This window comes from Dipodomys ordii, unplaced genomic scaffold, assembly GCF_000151885.1.
Source record: "Dipodomys ordii isolate 6190 unplaced genomic scaffold, Dord_2.0 Scaffold18, whole genome shotgun sequence".
Classification (NCBI taxonomy): domain Eukaryota; kingdom Metazoa; phylum Chordata; class Mammalia; order Rodentia; family Heteromyidae; genus Dipodomys; species Dipodomys ordii.
Window position 1 is genome coordinate 19,803,717 of NW_012267234.1, and position 20,450 is coordinate 19,824,166.

The following is a 20,450-nucleotide window of genomic DNA, read 5'->3' on the forward strand; positions in this document are numbered from 1 at the left end:
CGGAAGTGGCGCTGTGGCTCAAGTGGTAGAGCGCTAGCCTTGAGCTGAAGAGCTGAGGGACAGCGCCCAGGCCCAGAGTTCAGGCCCCACGACCAGACCCAAAATAAAGAAATGAGCTGCCAGCCACTTCCTGTGGAGTGTGGTGATCAGGTGATGAAGAGGAGGCTCTGTGCCAGGTATATTTGCAGTCAGCTTAGTGACAACCGTCTCACAGAGTCAGAAGTGTCACCCCTAGGATCTAAATCCTGTAAGCTTTAGGCATATGACTTGTAAATTACATGACCATTCAGGCAATTCAAAGCAGACTTCAAAATACCCATCTTACTTAAAAGTACTACTTCAGCCACTTAAATCTGGAAGAAAAAAAATTTAGTTTCAGAAGAAAAGATACCTGCAGGAGATCACATATTAAAGATCTCAACAAGAATGTCTCAGATTGAAAACTTTAAAGTTCTCATACCTGTGGTAAATAAAGATTTTTTATGGTCAAAAACTCCTAAAGAATTGTTCAACAGAAGTGTTCTAAAGTATTCTGGAGTGTTCCTTTGGCTTATGGGGTGGAGTTTGGGAAATAGCAATGTTGGGAGTTCCAGAGCCAGTTTGCTTTGGATCTCACCTGGAGTTCCTGTCTGTAGGAGCCCCTCAGGGCAGAGGGACTGTGCACGGGGCAGCGGGCAGCGTGGGCCTTGCCTTTGCTAGGCTCCCTTGCATAGACCAGCCTCACGCTGGGACAGGGAAGCTGCAGGACTGCTCCCCATGATGAGTTACGAAAGAATAAAGTTGAGTACTGAAGTGGAAAGGGATCTGGTTTTACATCATTGGGAAAGATGGTAGGTGGAATGGAATGTGTGTGCGAAAATTGCCCTGGCCCTTCTCTCAGGAGTTCCGTTCAGAATAGAGATAATGTGAGTGGGTGGGCTGGTGCAAGCTTGAGGCCAGGTCCTGTACCGAGTAATAAAGACAGGCTTGCCACGGGGAGTGGCTCAAGCCTGGAATCCTGGCTTCTTCATAGTTCGAGGCTAGCCCGGCCATCAGAGTTTGAAAGACTGCCATCTCAGTGGCTCCATCCAGTGGTGCACGCCTGTTGCCTGTTATCCCAGCTACTGGGGAAGCACATGGCTGGGCACGGTGGCACCTATCTGCTGTCCCTAGTGACATGGCAAAGCACACGTGGGAATGCAGCCCGGGCCAGCCTGGGCATAAAGCAAGACTGTCTTGAAAGTAGCCAAGGCACAAAGTGGCTGCCTTTGGCTGCAGCAGTGCTTTGTGGGTCCAGACCCTCCCCTGGCTGTACTGATGTGAGCTGGACACAGACCAGAGGGGAGTTGAGGGCTGGGTGGGTTCAGCGTTTGGGACCCTCTGGTGTCTGGCTGTCCACTACTGACGTGTGGGCGTGGAGTGCTGGCGAGCCCATTTCACTGGAGAAGGCACTACAAGTATTTTAGGGGCTTTTAGTTTATTTGGGAGACATCGTAATTGAACAGCCTCTCAGAAGTATGGTTAATTAGTCACCATGAAACTTGGAGAACATGTCCATTGTTTTTCTGCCACTGCTTTTTTTCAGAAAAAGCCCCAACATCTTTGAGTGTGAATTGAGCTTGTTTGTTTTAAGTAATTCAGGCTGAGAAATTGCAAAAAAATGCTAAGAATTATAGTTTTCTACTGTATTTCAAATGTCAGCAGTTTCTCCTTGTTTACCCTCTTTCTACAGCCTCTGTCCTTCTCAGCCATTGTATGTGTATATGCTGAACATTGTAAGATGCGGTGTTTCTTGATCAGTTTAGAAATAAGGGCATTCTCTATAACTGTGGTACATTTACCACAGTCAGGAGCTTAGCATTACCACATCCCTGTTATCTAAACTCTGAATCTTATTCAGATTTGCAAAAGAAAAAGACTCCATAAAATTCTCCCTTTGACTATTTGTGTGTCACACATAATTCTAAATTAGGCACCAAAGTGTTTATAAAAGACAAGTTCAGTACAATCAAAAGGCTAGGTTTCTTTCTGACAAATACATTTGGATAGCTGTTTCCTCCGGCCATTGCATTGGGAAATCCTGAGCCAGAACGGTTGGGGGCAGAGGCCTCAGGGATTGAGTCTGCCCAGGCTGAGTGGCAAGTGGGCAGCAGCCAGAGCCAGGGCCAGAGAGAACACTGACACAGGTCATCTGCTAGGTTCAAAGGAAGGTATGTACCTTGGGGCTTGGCTCCCGTGGTAGATCCCTGTCCAGCAAGCTGGAGACCCTGAGTTCAGACCTCAGTACCACAATGCATGTGTGCATGCACACAAGTGCACGCCCATCGACTGACCAGGGCTCTCTTAGCATGTTCTTGTTGGGCTGGGTAATGATTGATTGTCAAGGACTGATTCAGAGTTGGTTTGTTTATCAAAGTAATTTAAATATTTTGGCTTATCCAGTTAAAAGTGTGTTCATCCTATAGTAAGGTGAGAAGAACATTCCTGAAAGGCAGAGGATTAATGAATGAATCATGAGTCTTAAGTCAAATTGTTTTGTTTGAAACAAAATGAACATGGGGTCTCCCTACATAGCTCAGGCTTACACTCCTCCTGCCTTAACTTGGAGCGAGAAGTGTGCAGCCTGGTCTTTAGCTTTAAAGGAAGCTTTACTTGGTACCTTACCTGAGTGTGATACCATCCAAATTTGTAACAGTCTTCATTGCATTTCAAACAGGTATGAGATGTCCTGCCATTTTAAGACATTTTAATACTTATGTTGGCTTCATAAAGACACTGCATACTTTGTAGGTCTTGTGATCCCTTGAACTTTTCCTCAGTCTTAGTCTGAACCCATCAGTCATCTTGGGGCTGCAGTGCAGTTCTGTCTTTTGCCTGTCTTCCCCAGGAGTAAGCGTGGATCACCCATTGAGTCCTGACAAGCCCTGCTGAATTCAGTACTCTGAACTCAGTACTTGGCTTCTTGGTTTTGAGGTGGCCACTGGAAGGGGATGTGTTCACTGTCACTGAGCAGGCAGGAGCTATGTGGGGCTCCACCAACACCTGCACATCTTCTGAGTCTGGACTCAGTGGGCCAGGTGGTCTGCCTCGCTGCATTTCCCTGTTTTGGTTCTCCTTGGTGCGCTGCCTGGTTTCATGTGGGTCCCAGGCAGCTGGGAGGTTGGTGTGAGCCGGCCACGGCCTGGAGTCTGCATCAGCTCCTACTGTCATGTCTAGTGATTGTTTGTGTTTTGTTTTTATGTGGCCTGGCTAAGGGTACAGATTTCCTTAAGGTTTTGGCACATGCCTCCCGATTGTATGGAATTTCAGGTGGCAGCTCCCTTGAGCCCCCGCTCTTAGAACAGCTGTGTTTTTGCCTGTGGGAAGTGACTTTTATCTGGTACATTTGTTGTAAGGCTAGGGAGTGGCTCAAGTGCTAGAGCACTTGCCTAACACGCACCAGGACCTGCGTTCCACCTCCGTTCTGCAAAAGAGAACGTTTGTAAATTGTGATAGGTTCTGTTCCTGCACAGTGTTGTAATTTTGGTGTATTGTTTATTTTCTTTATTTTATTTTTATTTTTTGTCGGTCGTGGAGCTTGAACTCTGGGCCTGGGTGCTGTCCCTCAGCTCTTCAGCTTGAGGCTAGCGTTCTACCCCTTGAGCCACAGCGCCACTTTTGGTTTTCTGGTGGTGCATTGGAGATGAGAGTCTCATGGACTTTCCTGCCCGGGCTGGCTTTGAATCATGATCCCCAGATTTCAGCCTTCTGATAAGTAGCTAGGATGACAGGCGTGCGCCACCGGTGCCTGACTGTTTTCTTTGTTTATTTTAAGACAAGGTGTAGCTGTGTAGCTCACACTGGCCTCAAACTCACAATCCTGTCTCCTGGTGCTGGGACTTCATGTGTATACTACTATACTGTGTCCTTTGTTTTGTACAGGAATATGTTTCAGTGAAAAATGACTTCAAAGTTTTTGTTTGTTGTTGCCAGTCCTGGGGCTTGAACTCAGGGCCTGGGCGCTGTCCCTGAGCTGCTTTTGCACAGTCTAGCACTTTACCACTTGAGCCACAGAGCCACTTTCAGCTTTTTCTGTGTAGGTGGTACTGAGGAATCAAACCCAGGGCTTCATGCATGCAAGGCAAACACTGTACCACTAAGCTACATTCTGAGCCTGACTTTAAAGTTTTAGTTTATCTTAAACTCTTTATCTTAGTGGGAAATGAAGTGTAGTTGGACTTAATGTGTCATCAGAAGTCAACACAGCATTTGGAAACAGCTTTCTCCTCTCAAGGTGCAGGTTGTGGTCTGTCTTCCTTCAGCTCCCCCTCCCATCTCCAGATATTTCTGTTCAAATCAGGAAGAGCAGTGGCAGAAGTGGAGGAGAGGCGGCTGAGGCTCATGCGGTCTCCACACATGGCTTCCGCTGCCCTTGAATCGAGCTCTGGTGTTCTTGAACTTGTGATCTCTAGAAATTGATATTGACTTTATTCAGATGCACTAGTTTCTATCCTTGGGTCTAAATCTGCTAAGGGTGCCATGGCTGGCATTAGGAAGTGCATATAATAATAATAATAATAATAAAAGGAGCATGTATTGACGTGGTTAAGGGACAAATGTTGATTCCCAGGACTTTTTCTTCAGTGATACAGATGAACATGACTGTTACCTTCAGGTCCAGGAGGAGGTATGTGCTGTTTGCCGATCATTGCAAATAGCATCTGACGGGTCTCAGATACTTTGGAAGTAATATGTACAGTTTATTTGTAAAAACAACCCAAAAATCACATTTAAAAAACCTGTTTTAGAGGTTATGGTGTTTGCCATAGGTTAAGACTTATTTTCTCATCCAAATAGTTTATCATCTGTGGAGATCTAACAGCCTTGCAACAGGTAATCTGCCAGGGAGCTCAGGGCCCAAACCCCCCCACAGCCTGCCATTTAGGGCTTAGTTCATTTCTCCGAGTGTAAATGTTGCAACTGGGTAGCTCACTGGCCCTGTGTTGTATCACTAAAGAAGCAGGGGCAGTGCCACAAAGCTGGGCCTGGCTGTGTTCCAGTCAAACCTTACTTGGGAACATTGAAAGTTGCCTATAATCTTCCCTTCCTGAAACATTCTTCTTCTTTTAAATTTCTTCCTCAGCTATTTTAAGGCATAAAGCCTCAGGAATGGGGTAAGCTGTATGGGTTGCAGGCCTGTTTGTCCCCCATGGCAGGCCCTGGAGCTGGCCGAAGGGCTAGAGCTCTGAAGAGGGGTGGAGGTCTGGGCCTGGCGATAGAGGAGGCCCTTGATGGGCTCTGGGGCAGGAGCTCATTGGAAGAGCACCACTCACTCAGAAGTTACTGATAGGCTGCGTCCGGAGGCTTGGGCTCCTGTTCAGCCATGTGTTACGCTTGGAGGGCTGGCAAGACACGTGGTGTCACTACACCATCAGTGGGTGTGTCACAGAGAGGTGACGGTTGTGCCAGAGGCCTCAGCAAGAGGATGTCCTGGGACAGCAGGTGTGAGCAGGGACGGGAGCTCAGAGGATCCAGTGGCTACTTGGTGATGGTGCATACTGAAAGGGAGCAGAGCAGGAGGGCAGACAGGGCTTCTCCCCACGCAGCTGGGAGGTGGGCGGCACCAGCTGTGACTGACGGGGAGCCGGCTCGGCAGTGCCGTGTGGGACGCCGTGGCATGGCCGCAGCCCGCGGCGCTGGTCTAAAGCCGGCCCAGGTGGAAGGCGAAGGCTGCAGACAGCAGTCAGCAGTGGTAGGGACAGCGCTCCCGGTGAAAGCGCGTGCCTGCCGTGGGGCCCGTGTGCATTATCTAATTGTGGCGGCCGGAGCCCTTTCCAGGAGGCCCGTGAGGTTGAGACAGTTTTCTTAGTGGTATTGAGAGCTCAGCAGCCTTTTTCTGTGTCACCATTTGTATATTTGATGGTCCAGGACTGGTGGTGGCTAAAGTTGCGGGAGCTCCAGCACCTCTCAAGGCCACGGCCGCAAACTCTGTGCTGTGTTTTCTGCCGCCAGGCAATGGAAAGACAGATGCCATTTTCACCCAGATGTATTTTTGATGTAGCAGTGCATTAAGCCTCAGCTCTGGGGTCAGTTCCCTCAGGGATGTGCTCTGGCAGGGTTAGACCCGAGGTGCTGAGGCTGTACAACACAGGGCATGCGCAGGCCTGCGTATTTCAGACAGCAAGTCCTTAGGTGATGGGTCAAGGTCATGCATGGGTCAAAGATCCACTTAAAGTGTGAGATGGACCTGTGGGCTTTCCAGTCAAGGTCATCAGTTTCAGGCTCCGCATTGCAGTTAGCCTTTGAGGAAAACTGAGGTGCCCACTGTGCCTTGGTTTTTCATTAGAGGAGAGTATCCCTGATCACATGACAAGGCCATACTCTGGCCTTGCCGCTGTTGCCCTGTGAGCCTGGGTTTTGGTCACAGTCGTCGGCCAACGCTGCCCATCTGCATGGACAGAGGCAGGAGCAGCGGGAGAGCCCAGCTGCGGCTTTAGTCTGGTGTTCAAGTTGTAAAAGTACAGAATATCATCCCTCTTCCCCTAAGCTTTTGTTAAAGTTGTAAAAGTGCATAATATCATCCCTCTTCCCCTAAGCTTCTGTTGTTTCTTTGGACTCTATAATTATTTTTCTTTAAAAATGTTTTGTATGTTACTGTGTAATACATTCACTTTTTTTGGCCAGTCATGGGGTTTGAGCTCTGGGCCTGAGTGCTGTCTCTGAGCTCCTTTTGCTCAAGTCTGTCACTTGAACTGTACGTAGTTCCACTTTTGGCTTTTTTTGTGATTAATTGGAGATCAGAGTCTCATGGACTTGCTGCCCAGGCTGTTGTGAAACCCAGTCGTCAGAGCTCATCCTCCAATGTAGCTAGGGTTACGGCATGAGCCCCGCTATACGTTCACCTTTGTAATTAGCTAATAAGTACTATTCAATAAATAATGTGTAATAAACATTTGAACATTTTCTATTCTAATTTCAAATAAGTATTGATAGGCATAGTTAAGTGAGCACAAATTTCCTGGGGTACTCACAAATCTTGTTTGTTTGTTTTTTTAGTCCTGGGGCTTGAGTTCAGGGGCTGGGCACTGTCTCTGGGCTTCTTTTGCTCAAGGCTAGCTAGCACTCTACCATTTGGGCCACAGTACCACTTCGAGCTTTTTCTGTGTATGGTGTTGAGGAATCAAACCCAGGGCTTCATGCATGCAAGGCAAGCACTCTACCACTGAGCCACCTTCCTAGCCCACAAATCTTCAGGCAGTAAAGAAGATCCTAACACCAAAAAGAGTTCCTAGAAGCAGGCAAGCTATTCGTTTGTCTCACCTGACTTGTGAATCTCAGGGCTCTGTTTTAGGTACATGCTTGAAAATATGCACCTGACCCTTGCCAGTGTTTGGATTTCTTAGACTGATCTGTAAATTTATTCACTTGAATCCTTGGAGCAGTGTTTGGTGTCCAGATGTGTCTGCTTTGTTGCCCACTGGTACCCCAGTCTCCATCTCTGGTGAGCCCCCCTGAGGCAGAGGCTAGCTGGCCACGTGTTTGCGGGCTGACACCCCGTGCTACGCTTCAGTCTGTGTCCAGCCCTTCTCCTCTGGACCTCTGGGCTGAGAGGTATGACTAGAAGTGACACATGTAGAGCTGTTGTTTCTCATAGCACTGAGGAGGCTGAGACCTAGAAGGTCACAGTTCAAAGTCTATCTGGGCAAAAGTCCTCCAAAACAACCAGCAAAAAGTAGAAGAGTGTAAAAGCAAGCCAAGCAAGCCAAGAGGTCATGAGTTCAAACTCTGGTAATGGAGGGGGAAAAAGGCCCATTTAGCTAAAGGTGTTAACAAATAAGAAGATAGGGGAGCTGAATAAAGGCTGGTCTGCCCTTTTCCTAATTTAAATTTAGAGTTTCTTTTGTCTTTTGTGGCTTGTGTTCTCCAAGGGTAAGCAAGGGCCCCGGGGAAGTTTTCCTTGGTTACTTTATACTAGCTGCTTATGACTAGCTGTTTATGCTCTTCTGTTTCTTCCCCATTTCACCCCAAACCGGTTTGGAGGGGAAACATAAGCTTGGTTTTTTCCACATATCTTAATTCAATAAACATTAATTTCTTTGCTGAGTGCATCTGGCTTTTTATGTATTTCGTCGGTGCGGCTGTATCCCTGGTGGACTGGATTAAATAGGGTGACTGGTCATCACCCAGATGTTTCTAGAGACTCAGCTTCAGCTGGATACTGAGCCACGTCCCTAAATACAAGTCTAGATGAAGTGGAAGTTTCTGCTTGATTTTTTATGGTGTGGTGGACTTGCCATTCCAGCTCAGCTTGAGATACGTTGTGTGATGGGGAGAGGTGTGGACATGTGGATGGGGTCCTCGCCACACTTGCTGTTTTCTGGGGCTTTTTCTGTGAGCCACATCTACACACCCAGGCTTGTATTTAGGATTGTATCAGGTTTGTGATTATGAAGTGCTGCTCCCAACCAACAGGGAATTCAGTTTTCGCCTTCCCCAGGATGAGGTGGGACTAGCAGGAGGTGGCTTCCGCACGTGTGAGGAGCACGTGGGGTGGGGCGGGGTGGGGTGTGCGGTGTGCCTCCAGACTAGCTGCCCTGCGGGGAGCTGGCCATGGCAAGGTGGCTCCAGCAGAGTGAGTCCCCACCCCAGAAGGCTGTGTGTCTGGACTTCCTGTGGAAATCACCTCGGCCCCAAATCACGCGTGGCACGAGGGCTTTCTGTGAGGGTAGACTTAGCAGACAGCTCTGTAGGGAATGCCTGTCCTCAAGAGATTGATGGGAAGGATCCATTGTGGGGGAACATTCCTAGCAGAATGAACAGTGCAGATGATGTAGTGACCAAGAGAAATCTCAGGGGAAAACTTCAGCATGAAGCGCAGCAAGCCTTTGTGTAGTGCTGCCATCATTACATTGGCCTTCACCACGAAAGTGAAGCCTTCTGTGCAATTCAAAGAGCTGGCTATCCTTTTAATTGTTTTATATTGACTTCAGTTATGGGGGGTCACTGTTATATCTCCACGTTTACACCATGTTCCATTCAGTCTCACCCCTCCATCACACTCCCTCCCTCTTTCCCACCAAATAGCACCCCAACAGGTTTTCTTGTTAGGTTTTCATAGTTACAAATAATCTGTTTCAAAGGTATTCAACTTCCTTTATCCTCCCCATAAAATAGCTAGTCTTTATTCCTGTTTTTATGCCTTTGGTTTTACTTCATGGGTGCCCCATTTATTTAAGACATAGCAAAATTAAAATTAAAAATATATTTGCAGTTATATCACCTTTACAGTAATATATATATATATATATATTATATATATATAACTTTTTTTTTTTTTTTGTCGGTCGTGGGGCTTGAACTCTGGGCCTGGGCGCTGTCCCTCAGCTCTTCAGCTCAAGGCGAGTGCTCTACCACTTGAGCTACAGCGCCACTTCTGGTTTTCTGGTGGTTTATTGGAGATAGGAGTCTCACAGTCTCTCCTGCCCGGGCTGGCTTTGAACCGCGATCCTCAGATCTCAGCCTCCTGAGTAGCTAGTATGACAGGCGTGAGCCACCAGTGCCCAGCTTAACTTTTTTTTTTTTTTGCCAGTCCTGGGGCTTGAACTCAGGGCCTGGGCACTGTCCTTGAGCTTCCTTTTGTTTAAGGCTAGCTCTACCACTTGAGCCACAGCACCTCTTCCAGCTTTTTCTGTGTATGTGGTATTGAGGAATGGATTCATGCATGCTAGGCAAACATTCTACCACTAAGCCACCTTCCCAGCCCCCCCCCATCTTTGCAGTTAACTATTTCAGCTGAGAAATAGCTACTGTTGTCCATTGCTGACAGCCAATAAGCAGCCAAGTCTGTCCTCACCATTAACAATGTGTAAAGTGAGCAGTTAGACTTAGTCATAGTTAATTATATAGACTTAATGATAGTTAATTACATAGCAAACATAGACAGCAAAACACAGACACAACAAACTGTGGAGTCCATAGTTTAAAAATTTTTTTTTATTTTATGTCAGTCATGGGGCTTGAACTCTGGGCCTGGGCGCTGTCCCTCAGCTCAAGGTAGCATTCTACCACTTGAGCCACAGCGCTACTTCTGGTTTTCTGTGTGATTTTTTTAGAGATAAGAGTCTCACTGACATTCCTGCCCGGGCTGGCTTTGAATCGAGATCCTCAGATCTCAGCCTCTTGAGTAGCTAGGATGACAGGTGTGAGCCACCAGCGCCTGGCTTATTTCAAAACCTTCCCCTGCCTCCCCCCAGCACTAGGGTTTGAACTCAGACCTGTACTTGTTAGGTAGGCGTACCACCACTTGAACTAGGTCTCCAGCCCTTTTTGCTTTTGCTATGTATTGATTAGGGTCCCGAGTTTATGCCCCATCTACATCAAACTTTGATCTTCCTGTTTATCTTGGCTAACTTGGGTGACTGGCACACACTACTATGCCCAGCATTTTGTTGGTTGGTAGGGATCTAAGCCACCTCTTCCTTTTCCTCCACTGCTGATCCTTTCTGTGAACCTCTTTATCTCCATCTCCCGAGTGTCTGAGATTAAAGGCACAAACCACAGTGCCTGGCTTTTAAATTTTATTTTGTTATTAACATATAATTTCTTATGTTGGGATGAATATAAATATGGATGGGGTACAGTGTAATGTTTTCACACATAGGTACCACCTCTGTTGATCATGTCAGGGTAATTAGGATTCCTCTCTGCCCATAGTTTTTCCAGTAGAAATGCTGACGTCATTAATACCTGCCCCCTTGTGTGGTTTTCGGAGGGTCTGTGGTGGGCGAATGCCTTGATTGACAGACTGGCAGTACCCACAGGTGAAAGCTGCCCTGGGGCTCAGCTTCCAGAAGGAGAGATAGGTGCTCAAGCAAACCAAATATTTAAAATATCTAGGAAGTTGCTGGAAGAGTGCTGAGCAGTGAAGCAAGCCAGGAAGTGGGCAGGTGGTGCTGTAAGGCGTGACTTGGTAGCGCTGTGTGATTGATTGGTGCAGAGCAGGAGCTGGGTAAGGGGCCTCCTGATGTCTGGCTGTCAGAGCCCAAGCTGGGCTGGGCCCGAGGGGCTTGAGAGGGTGCGGGGAAGGGCAATGGATGGGCCCAGTGGGTGAGCAGGGAAGAGGGTCCAAGCTGCGCCACACCCAGCGGCAGCTGCCCGCAGGGAAGCCACCAGAGGCCCAGCACCAAGCCCTGGGACCCTGGCAGGGGTGATGAGACCCAGCAGAGATGGGGGCAGTGGCCTGGGATAGCTGGTTGGAAGAGCCAAGTGCGCAGGAAGCCCAGAGAAGGGGCACGAGAGCACTGGGGCTGGAGCTGTCTTGCTGGGGCAGGGGAAGGAAGAAAGACAGTGAATGGAAAGTATGGGCTCTGGGCTGTGTGAGGAGAGCAGAGCAGAGATGATCTGAAGAGGAGCAGAATGGGGACTGGAGCCGAGGCAGAGGTAGGGAGGTAGCACCTCACCACTCCAGATAGACTGCAGCAGAGGAGGGAACTGGGAGGCAGAGAAAGCAAGATGGCCAGTGGAACCAGGGAAGGGGAGGTAGAGAAGGGGGACTCTGGGTGGAGAGGAGTGCGGCCCGTGGAGGCTCCAGTGGTCCTGTCTGCAGCCCTACAGCCAGATGGGCCTGGCCAGGCAGCGGGGGTGGGGGAAGTGCTGGCACACTCACTGTGACTTGACTCCCTTGGCCTGGCCCGCACCTGCTCACTTCTCACCAGTCTGCTCGGGAGAAGCAGCCTCACAGGCAAATCAAATAAACCAAGGCTGCTCATGGAAAAGGAAACAATCCGGGAGGGTGGAGCAGGAGGGTGTCCCTTCTTGCTCTCTGCCTTCTTCCTTAAGTTTGGGAAGTGCCATTCCAGACTGTGCGTTTACACAGACCTACCAAGATGCATGCATGCAGTTACTAGGGAAAGAACTGGCATCAGTTATGTATACTTCTCTGGAACTTTCCACGTGTGCTCCTTGCTGTTGGTGTATTCTGGACATCTTCCCACCGTGGTTCGTGTGATTAAACCACTGTCATTTCATGGTGAAGACTGGTGTTTCACCACATGGCCGTGCCACAGTTTACCATGCCTGTTCTGGCAAGCATCAAGTCTTCTCCCTGGGCTGGTTGGGTGCTCCTTGCTCCATGTGCACCCTGGGAGACACAGAGTTCTAGATGGTAATGCAGAACAAGTCTTTATTGAACATTAATGTTAGTCCAGCTGTTTTATTATATTAGGACTGGACTATCCCCAGGACTTCTGAGAAACAGCAAACTTAATTTGCCAAAATGGCAACCGCATGCTTTGCTCTGTTCCAGTTTTCTTGGGCTTGTTGCCCTAGTTTTTTTCTATCGAAACCTTCACTGTTAGCAGAATTTTAAAGGGCTCTTTATCCTGGCGACAGAAGTATTTGAGTAAACAACTTGGATAACGAATGGCGGTATCCTCATTTGGAAGATGTTAGGATTCAGGGTTTTATGATGAGTTCAGGGTATTTTCTTAAGCCACTTCACAGCTTTTAGAAACCAGGAAAAAATTTGAATTTGGCATTTCAAAGCCATCCCTGTTTCCACTGGTCTCTATGAGGCAGACATTTAACGGGGAATCTGTGGCTTTGGGGGTCCTCTGGGAATGGGCTTCAGTGCCAAAATAAGTGGTTTTAAACCAGGTGGTTGGCTATTGTTCTTTCCTATGAGGAAGTCCAGGGTGGGCAGCTTAGAGACAGTAGTTCATTAGTCTGAGGAGCTTGAGCTCTTGGCTCCTGACTCTGGGCCCTGGTCTCACCCTCTCTCATCCCAGGCCTGGCACCGGCAGATGCAGGGTATGAAGGACAAAAGGCCACAGCACAGGTCACTTCTCAAGGTATCCCAAGATTCTAAGCTTGGGGCTCCTTGGCTAGACCTTAGCCTCAGCTTTTTGCAAGGAAGGCTGGGAAGGCAAGTCTGTCTGGTGTCATCTTCCCTACACAGGGCTCTGTGCTGAGCAGAGGGTAAATAGATTCTACCAGGAAGCCAGTGATGCCTAGTAGTATGCAACCTCAAAAACTACCAAGTTTTGCCTGTTTCGCTTTTTCCTAGAAAACGTCTAGAATGTTTTTCCATTTGTTTGAATTATTAGGTCTGAAAACATCCTGTGACCAGATTTAATGTCTTAAAACCACCAATGAAGAGTTCAGAGGGGCAGCATCTTCACATCAAAGACTACTGCATTTATTAAGAACTTGAGCCTTTTGTTAAAGTTCTTTTGCTTTACTTCTTGATTTGCCTGGATTTGGTGCATATTCTGCCTTGTCTTTCGAAGGATCACCCGTCAGCTTGTCCTCAGAGGTCCTGGTCAGAGGACACAGGTTAGCAGGAGCATGTCAGGCCCGGAGGCTTTTCTGTGACCCTAGGCCTGGCGTACTTCCCCAGACCAGTGGTTGAGGACAGTCTCTGCATAGATCAAAGCTGGAATGGAGACATCTTTCATCACCCCTGCCCTGATGTGTTCTTGTTGAACATTCTGAAATGGTGATAAGTGCAGATAATAAAAGTACACAAAAGCTAGGAAGGTAGCTTAGTGGAAGAGAGCTTGCTTAGCATGCATGAAGCCCTGGGTTCGATTCCTCAGTATCACATACACAGAAAAAGCTGGAAGTGGTGCTGTGGCTCAAGTGGTAGAATGCTAGCCTTGAGCAAAAGAAGCTCAGGCACAGTGCCCAGGCCCTGAATTCAAGCCCCAGGAATGTCAAAAAGAAAAAAAAGGCATAATATTATTAAAAACATGTGGGAAAACTAGAAGCTGTCAGGTGTGGGCTGGTCTAGACATTAAGGAAAATGGCCACTAGTAATACTTCTGAGTGGTTTCTTAATTATTATAGGCACTAACCTTTTAGTGGTACAAAAAGCTCTGTGTTAAAAATCTGCAGACATTTAGATCTTTCTGGATGTGCAGAATTACTTAGTGTAGTAGCTCTTGTTCTTTCACATGTCACGTACCATGTTTATGATGGCTGATTTTCCTCTTTCTTTCCTCTTGTTTTGTAGCCTCCCTGTGAACTGAATTCTTGCTCAGTCGGCCTGCCCCTCTTTCCGTTGTCTGGATGATGTCCGAGCAGGACCTGGCGGATGTGGTTCAGATTGCCGTGGAAGACCTGAGTCCTGACCATCCAGGTACAGAGCTGTGGGACAGTAGGTGAACTATTATTATTCTCTTTGTACCTTAAAACCTAAAAGCTACTACAATTGTTTTCTTTCCTTTTTGCAGAAGCAGAATGATGCCTGTTCTGTATGAAATGTGAATCATAGATTCATTTCTTTTCTTCATCCTTCTGGCCAGGCCCTCAGATCTCTGCACAGCTGTGCAGCCATTCGGCAGCTCCCTTCCTGGGTACCCTGGTACCTGTCAGTCATGCTCTCTGTGGTCAGGAACATATCCTCTCTCATGGTCCTGCATTTCTTAAATGTTTACAACCTCCCCTGTATAACACTAAATATTATGGTGGACCATGCTAATTGTCCCGTGTTCATGTGGGCAAACCTAATTATATTTAGTAACTATGTGGCATTCTATTTATAGACCTTCTCTAATTTATGGCCATCTCTCACATAGTGGCCACGGCCATGTTTTGCACACTCTCCCACATACAGTGAGGTGATAAGGATCTTTGCACATACAGGTTGGCTTGTTTGTTGTTTTTTTGGAAACAGGGTCTCTAGTCCAGGCCGAGCTCCGCCTCCACCTCTGACTGTGGGGTTGTAAGTGTGGGTCACCACGCCTGACTTGGTAAAGGTTTTTGTAGGGTAAATTCCGAGAAGCATGTGTAACATTTTATGGATGTTTAACAAGTTGATAAGACGTTGGCGAATGTGCCAGAAACGTTTCATTAACTCATTTGTCTGCTGTGCTTGGAAACAACTTGCCCCTTCACCTCTGTTAAGGCTGGCACTTTTCTTTATGTTAAACACACAAGATATACTTTGAAACTTTAAATATTTATTTCAAGGAGACTCTTTGGAAGTATACTTCTGAGTCTCAAAATTTTAGGAACTTCATCTGTGAAACAACTTTGTCTACATTTATTATTTTCTAACGATTTCTTAACAAGGTCTCTTTGTTTTGCTGGAGTGTCTGATATATTGTTTGGTTCTGTGTGAATGGGAAGTGCACACAAGTCTCAGAGAATTTGGTTATTCTTTCAGGAATGGTAAAATTGAAAACAAGTCTCATAAGAAACTCTAATTCTCATTTGTGTGATATCTTAGTACCTTAGCTGCAAATGCCACATTTAGAACTTAGCTATGGTATAGAAAAGGAGAGTGACTGAAATAATTTTGGAAGGACAGTCATAAAAAATACACAGGACCACTGTCGCTCAGTCAGTTTATGTTGCTTCCAATTTGTTTATAAGAAGTTCTGCCATTGTACATAACAATTTAAGAATGGTCTGTTCATATTTTAGTGAGTGATTGACAATTTTTTTAGAAAACATATTGCAATGCTGTAAAAGAAAAAATGTTCCAACGCCCTAAGTTTTAGAGATTAGACATTTTAGATACTAAGGTTCAGGCAGAGAAGGAGTACTGTGGTTTAGGTACCAAGGACACACATTGTTCCTTTCCCTAGTATGAAGGAAGTGGTTGTGTGGCTCTGGACAAGCCACCGAGCCTCTCTGGACGGGTGTCCATTCTGCAAGTTGAAAGGCTAAATAGCAGTCACCAGGGCCTCTGCTTCCCCAGTTCGAGGACGGTCATCACTTTGCAAGTGGGATTAAGGAGGCCCCACAAGGGCTGGGGAACCTACAACAGCCCGGCACTGCAGGCTTGGGCTTCGGTTCAGGGAGTGTGGGTGAGCAGGCTGAGGTGGGCTGATGGGGGACCACTGCTTCCTGGAGCTGCGACAGAGTGCCAAGAGGCTGCATACCTCTCCCTGTCAGACTCACTGCAGCTGCTCAGTGTCGCATCCAGCTGCTTGTGTTGCAGTTTAGAGTGAGGAAATGAATCATCTCACATGCTGCGCCTTTCTTTCCCCTCTGAGATCTTGTTTGGGTTGTGGCTCAGTCAGCTGCTCTGACTGAGGTGGGGCCAGGGGTCATGGAGACTGGGCACTCAGCTTCCCACAGTGCAGCTGTGTGTGGAGGAGCAGTCTGCTCTGGGGTGGTGCGGGGATTGCTGGTGGCACAGGGCAAGCACATGTGAGTTCCTACTCTTTGGAGGAATGGCTTCTTAACCAAGATGACCTCTGGATGGGACATCTGTGTCCCCAGTGGAGGTGATTGGTGGAAAGAGGGGGGATCATGGCCAATTAGCACTGCTGGAGTCGGGGCACACCATTGGCTCATCTCTCTGACTGCAATAGGGGTGCATTTGAGAGCATGTGGAGGAATGCAAAGTGCATGGCTCTGTAGGTTGCTGGTCTTGTCCTACCCAGAATACTAGAGTAAACATACTTGTGTTCCTACAGGTATACTTAATACACTTGTTGCCTATATGTGCCTATGTAACATGTTCCTGCATACTGCCATGTGCTAGTATTAAAAGTGAGTTAAAGCCATTAACCTGTGAATAGCTGAAGGAGGAGGAATGGTGCAGACAGACTTGCCCGAGGGTTAGGTGGCCTGTTGTACCCTCTCCTGGCAAGCCTGTAACACGTTAGGTAGAAATTGTAGAACAAGGAAGGAGAAGAGCACCAGGCAGAGAGAGTCAGGGATCCAGGCAGGGAGTTGAAGTGAAGTGAGAAAGTGTCAGTGACTCAGCAGCGCCACCCCTCTGCAGTTGCAAGGGTGTAAGTTTGTAAAGACAAAGGAGGGATGGGAAGGGTGGGACTGGCACACACAGAACTGGGCTTTGCAGCCGTGAGATGGCCGTGGGCAACGTCGATCTCTGGCTCTTTTTTATCTTTTTTTCTGTCAAAGACTGGGCCTTGAACTCGGTGTCTGGTGCTGGCTTTCACTCATTGGCTGGTGCTCTCTGACGTGAGCCAAGCGTTCGACCTCCCTGTGATCTTTGGATCCTGGCTTGGAGTCGATTGTAGATGAGAGAAGGAAGTTGGGATGGGATCATGGCAGGCCTGGAATACGGGTTGCTTTGCTTCTCTGGGGCAGGCCATGAAGGTCTGCGGAATCTTCCAGCGGGAAGCTGCTGACCGCAGCTGAGCCGTGAGGCAGCTTCTGCAGAACTCGCTCCGCATGTTGGGGCTGAGCCCTTTGGATTACCCACACCTGAACACATGTGGCATGCAGAGGGTGCTATCTTCCCACTTGTGCTGGGGGTGAACACTGGATCTGGCACTCGGCAAGGGTTCTACCACTTGGCTACTTCCCAAGCTACAGGGCAGCTTTGATTTCAAGTTGGGGGGTGAGGCTCTGCCGTGACGTGCAACGTGCTCATTAAAATATGCGTTGGCATGGGGACACACGTTTGAGTGTTAATGAAATGAAATAGGAGCTAGATTGCACCTCTCTCATTCAGTACTCATTGTCTTACTTGCTGTCTTAAAAATATTATTTATTTAAGTAGCTTTCAAAGGAGTTACTAGTCAAGAGATCGGTTTACAAGTATATTGCCTTGTGATCAATGTCAGTCCATTCATCCCTCCCAATCCAACCCCTCTCCTCAGTTTTCTTAGTTTCATAGGATATGCGTTGAATATTGTGACTTCATTCCCTTCCCTTTCCTGTCTTTATTCTCTATTCCCCTCCGCTTGACCCACACCTTTCAAATACCAGCTTCCTGGTATTCATTTTGTTGGACTGTGAGTTTTTCTAAGGAATTATACCATTTGAATTCTCCCCTGCAAATACCATATTTTGGTTAATTCATTTGTGTATTGCACACAATCCTGAATGTGTTTATTTGCTGCCTTAATGGTAGAAGAATTCAGAGAAAGTTTTCAGGTTAAACTCTAATTTTCTGTCTCTACTATTGGTTTTCAGTTGTTTTAGAGAATCATGTAGTGACAGATGAAGATGAACCTGCTTTGAAACGCCAGCGCCTAGAAATCAATTGTCAGGACCCCTCTATAAAGGTAATACGATGAAGGCATGTGTTCTGTAGCTGAGTTTTCTCCCAGGGACTGGGGGGCTCTGAGGACAATAGAAAGTTACTCACCAGCTGTTCTAGAGGTTGGAACTCCAAAGTCCAGGTGTGACTGTGCTGTAGGGCCCCCCCCCCCCCCTGCTCCCAACACTGCAGTCTGTGTCCAGGCCTGGGCGACCTGACCAAGTACATCTGCAAAAGAGTTTCTCTAGGTAGTGTTAGGGTGAGGTGCTGTAAATGGGGTGTCTTCCTATGGTCGCACAGGCCCTCCATAGTTGGGAAGAAGGTGAGTGGTCACCTGTTGCCCACTACTGTGAACTGTTTCGGGCTAATCCTGAAGTTTGCTAGCTGGGGTTCTCAGACTCAGTCAGTCAGTGGGTTATTTGTTTGTTTGGTTCCAGTGTCTGTAGAGTCAGAGATAAACACCAGCACAGGAGCTGCTGATAAGAGCAGCACAAATGGAGCTCACTCACTCCCCGTGCATCCTCTGCTCACACAGTGTGTCTGTTAGTGCCATCTGGGTCGCTGCAATGTGAGCTCAAGTGAGTGGCTATAAACGCTATGCACCAGCACACTTGTATGTGCTAATAAAAATCTTACATATATGTCTCATGAGCAACCCTCTTTATGGGTGTCTTACACAGCAGAATTCCTTCCTGATTCATGGGTCTCCCCATGTGTTCCCAGTGGCTCCTGGCGCGAATGCGATTGAGGGAATGGGCCAGGGTCTTTTCTTGGGTTTGAGTTGTGCAAATGGCTGTTGCTCCAAGTTGGCCATTGGGCTGGACCAGGCAATGACCCTCCTCCTGACTGCCACTAGGTGGCATGGTGGCGACTCGGAAGGTCCGCTGGAAGGTCACTACGGATTTCAAAGTCAAGGCATCTTTTCAGGGCAGCTGGGCACGGTGAGAATATGCAGAACCTTTGGTTTTTAGGCCGTTTAGCTGTTATGTGTAATCTGTTTTCATCATTGGAAGTATTTTGTAGTTTGTATAAATTTGCTGATTGACACCGTAGCCTATTCATAGACAATAGAAGCTGATGGGGATAAGCATAACTGAGGCTCGCCCCTGCGTGTGGATGGGCCTGGAGGGAGGCTCCTGGCTGTCACTGATGAGCCGGTACAGAGGAGTCGTTGAAGCTAAGGACCAGCTGCTCGCCCTCCTCAGAATTGTCTCCCTGCAGTGGAAGAAACTTGGTGATACTTTTCTCTTTTCTTGCAGTCTTTCCTCTACTCCATTAACCAGACGATATGTCTGCGGTTGGACGGCATTGAGGCCAAGCTGCAAGCTCTGGAGGCAACTTGCAAGTCCTTGGAGGAGAAGCTGGACCTAGTGACCAACAAGCAGCACAGCCCCATCCAGGTCCCCATGGTGGCAGGGTCCCCACTTGGCGCCACTCAGACCTGCAACAAAGTGCGATGGTAAGGACAGAGGAGCCCCAGTTCTCAGAGGAGCCTTTAGAAAAAGCGCCCCAGGCTGGCTCAGGCCCTGCTGTGATGGATCGGCCATGGACATCGGCTTTCTGCCCCTGTGGTTCCATGGCAGCCTCCAGTTAGACTGAAACCAAACACAGGCTCCCTGCTGGAAGGACTTGAGTTGTTTCCACTTGCTATTTGACATGAGCCAGACCGAGGCATCTTTCCCATGCACCTGACCAAGTCTTGGCAGATTGCACTTGCTCCTTTTCTTTTTCCACCTCTCTTTGGCTGGTCTTCAGATATTTTTTTCCTTAAAATTTACTTGAGTATATCAGACTTTCCATTCAAGTCTGTAGCTTCTACTGTGCCTACTTGAAACGTAGAGAGGTCTTGTAGTTTCCACACTGAGTGGAAGCTTTGTGAACTGTTGGACTGGAGCAGGGCCGCTGAAGGCCTTGGCCTGAGTGTTCATTCTACAGGCCAAGGCAGCCTGCTGTGGGCGTGCTCAGGCTCAGGCTTGGGCGGCGACCGCAGGTCTGTCAAGAGGTCATCTCTGTGGCAGGGGGCAAGTCTGTGCATCTGAGGAGAGCTTGAAGCCCTTCTGCCAAGGGCTATTCTCTTGAGTTCCCTGCAAGCCCTGGCCAACGGCCCTGTGCGACTGGAGGAGCAGCATGGTGTGCGAGCAGCGAGTGCCACCTCAGGCCAAAGGGACTGCAGTGACTTACTGCCAGCAGTGGCCACTGGGGGCCACTCTGCCATGTGTGCTGGTGGCCAGAGCAGCACTGGGTGTTTAGTAGACTTTCAGGGCATTATGGGAAAGGGGAGTAGGGGTCCCTAGGGGATCTTGTGGATGCCGAGGGGCCATCTGTCCTGCTGTGTCTGGGACAGCTTCCTGCCATGTCAGCTGTGCTGGTGCAGTTCACAGAACCTCCCTTAGGACTTATAAGCACATTGGGATGTTGGTGACGGCCTGGTCCTACTGTCACCTTCAGAGGGGAGGCGCAGGGAGGGTACCGTCTGGGCGGAGGAGGTGGGCACCGGCCCGTGCTCTGCATCTGTGCTGTGCTGTGC

The 20,450-nt window shown here is 48.1% G+C and overlaps 2 protein-coding genes across 10 annotated transcripts in view; one reads left to right on the forward strand and one right to left on the reverse strand.

Annotated features, from left to right (window-relative positions):
• The window catches only part of Ca5a (carbonic anhydrase VA, mitochondrial), a 25,719-nt gene extending 22,530 nt beyond the window's left edge, over positions 1–3,189 (reverse strand). The window contains exon 1 of the mRNA XM_013012716.1: positions 2,934–3,189. Coding sequence (XP_012868170.1) covers positions 2,934–3,189 — 256 coding nt within the window. The remainder of the gene's footprint in view (positions 1–2,933) is intronic.
• The window catches only part of Banp (BTG3 associated nuclear protein), a 58,535-nt gene that overhangs the window by 3,200 nt on the left and 34,885 nt on the right, over positions 1–20,450 (forward strand). For 5 of the 9 annotated variants that reach the window (XM_013012758.1, XM_013012752.1, XM_013012754.1 and 2 more), the window contains exons 2-4: positions 13,970–14,113; positions 17,857–17,948; positions 19,183–19,382. In XM_013012758.1, the coding sequence (XP_012868212.1) occupies positions 14,026–14,113; positions 17,857–17,948; positions 19,183–19,382 (380 nt within the window). In that variant the 5' untranslated portion in view covers positions 13,970–14,025. The remainder of the gene's footprint in view (positions 1–13,969; positions 14,114–17,856; positions 17,949–19,182; positions 19,383–20,450) is intronic. The other 4 variants (XM_013012755.1, XM_013012757.1, XM_013012760.1 and 1 more) reach the window with 1 other exon arrangement.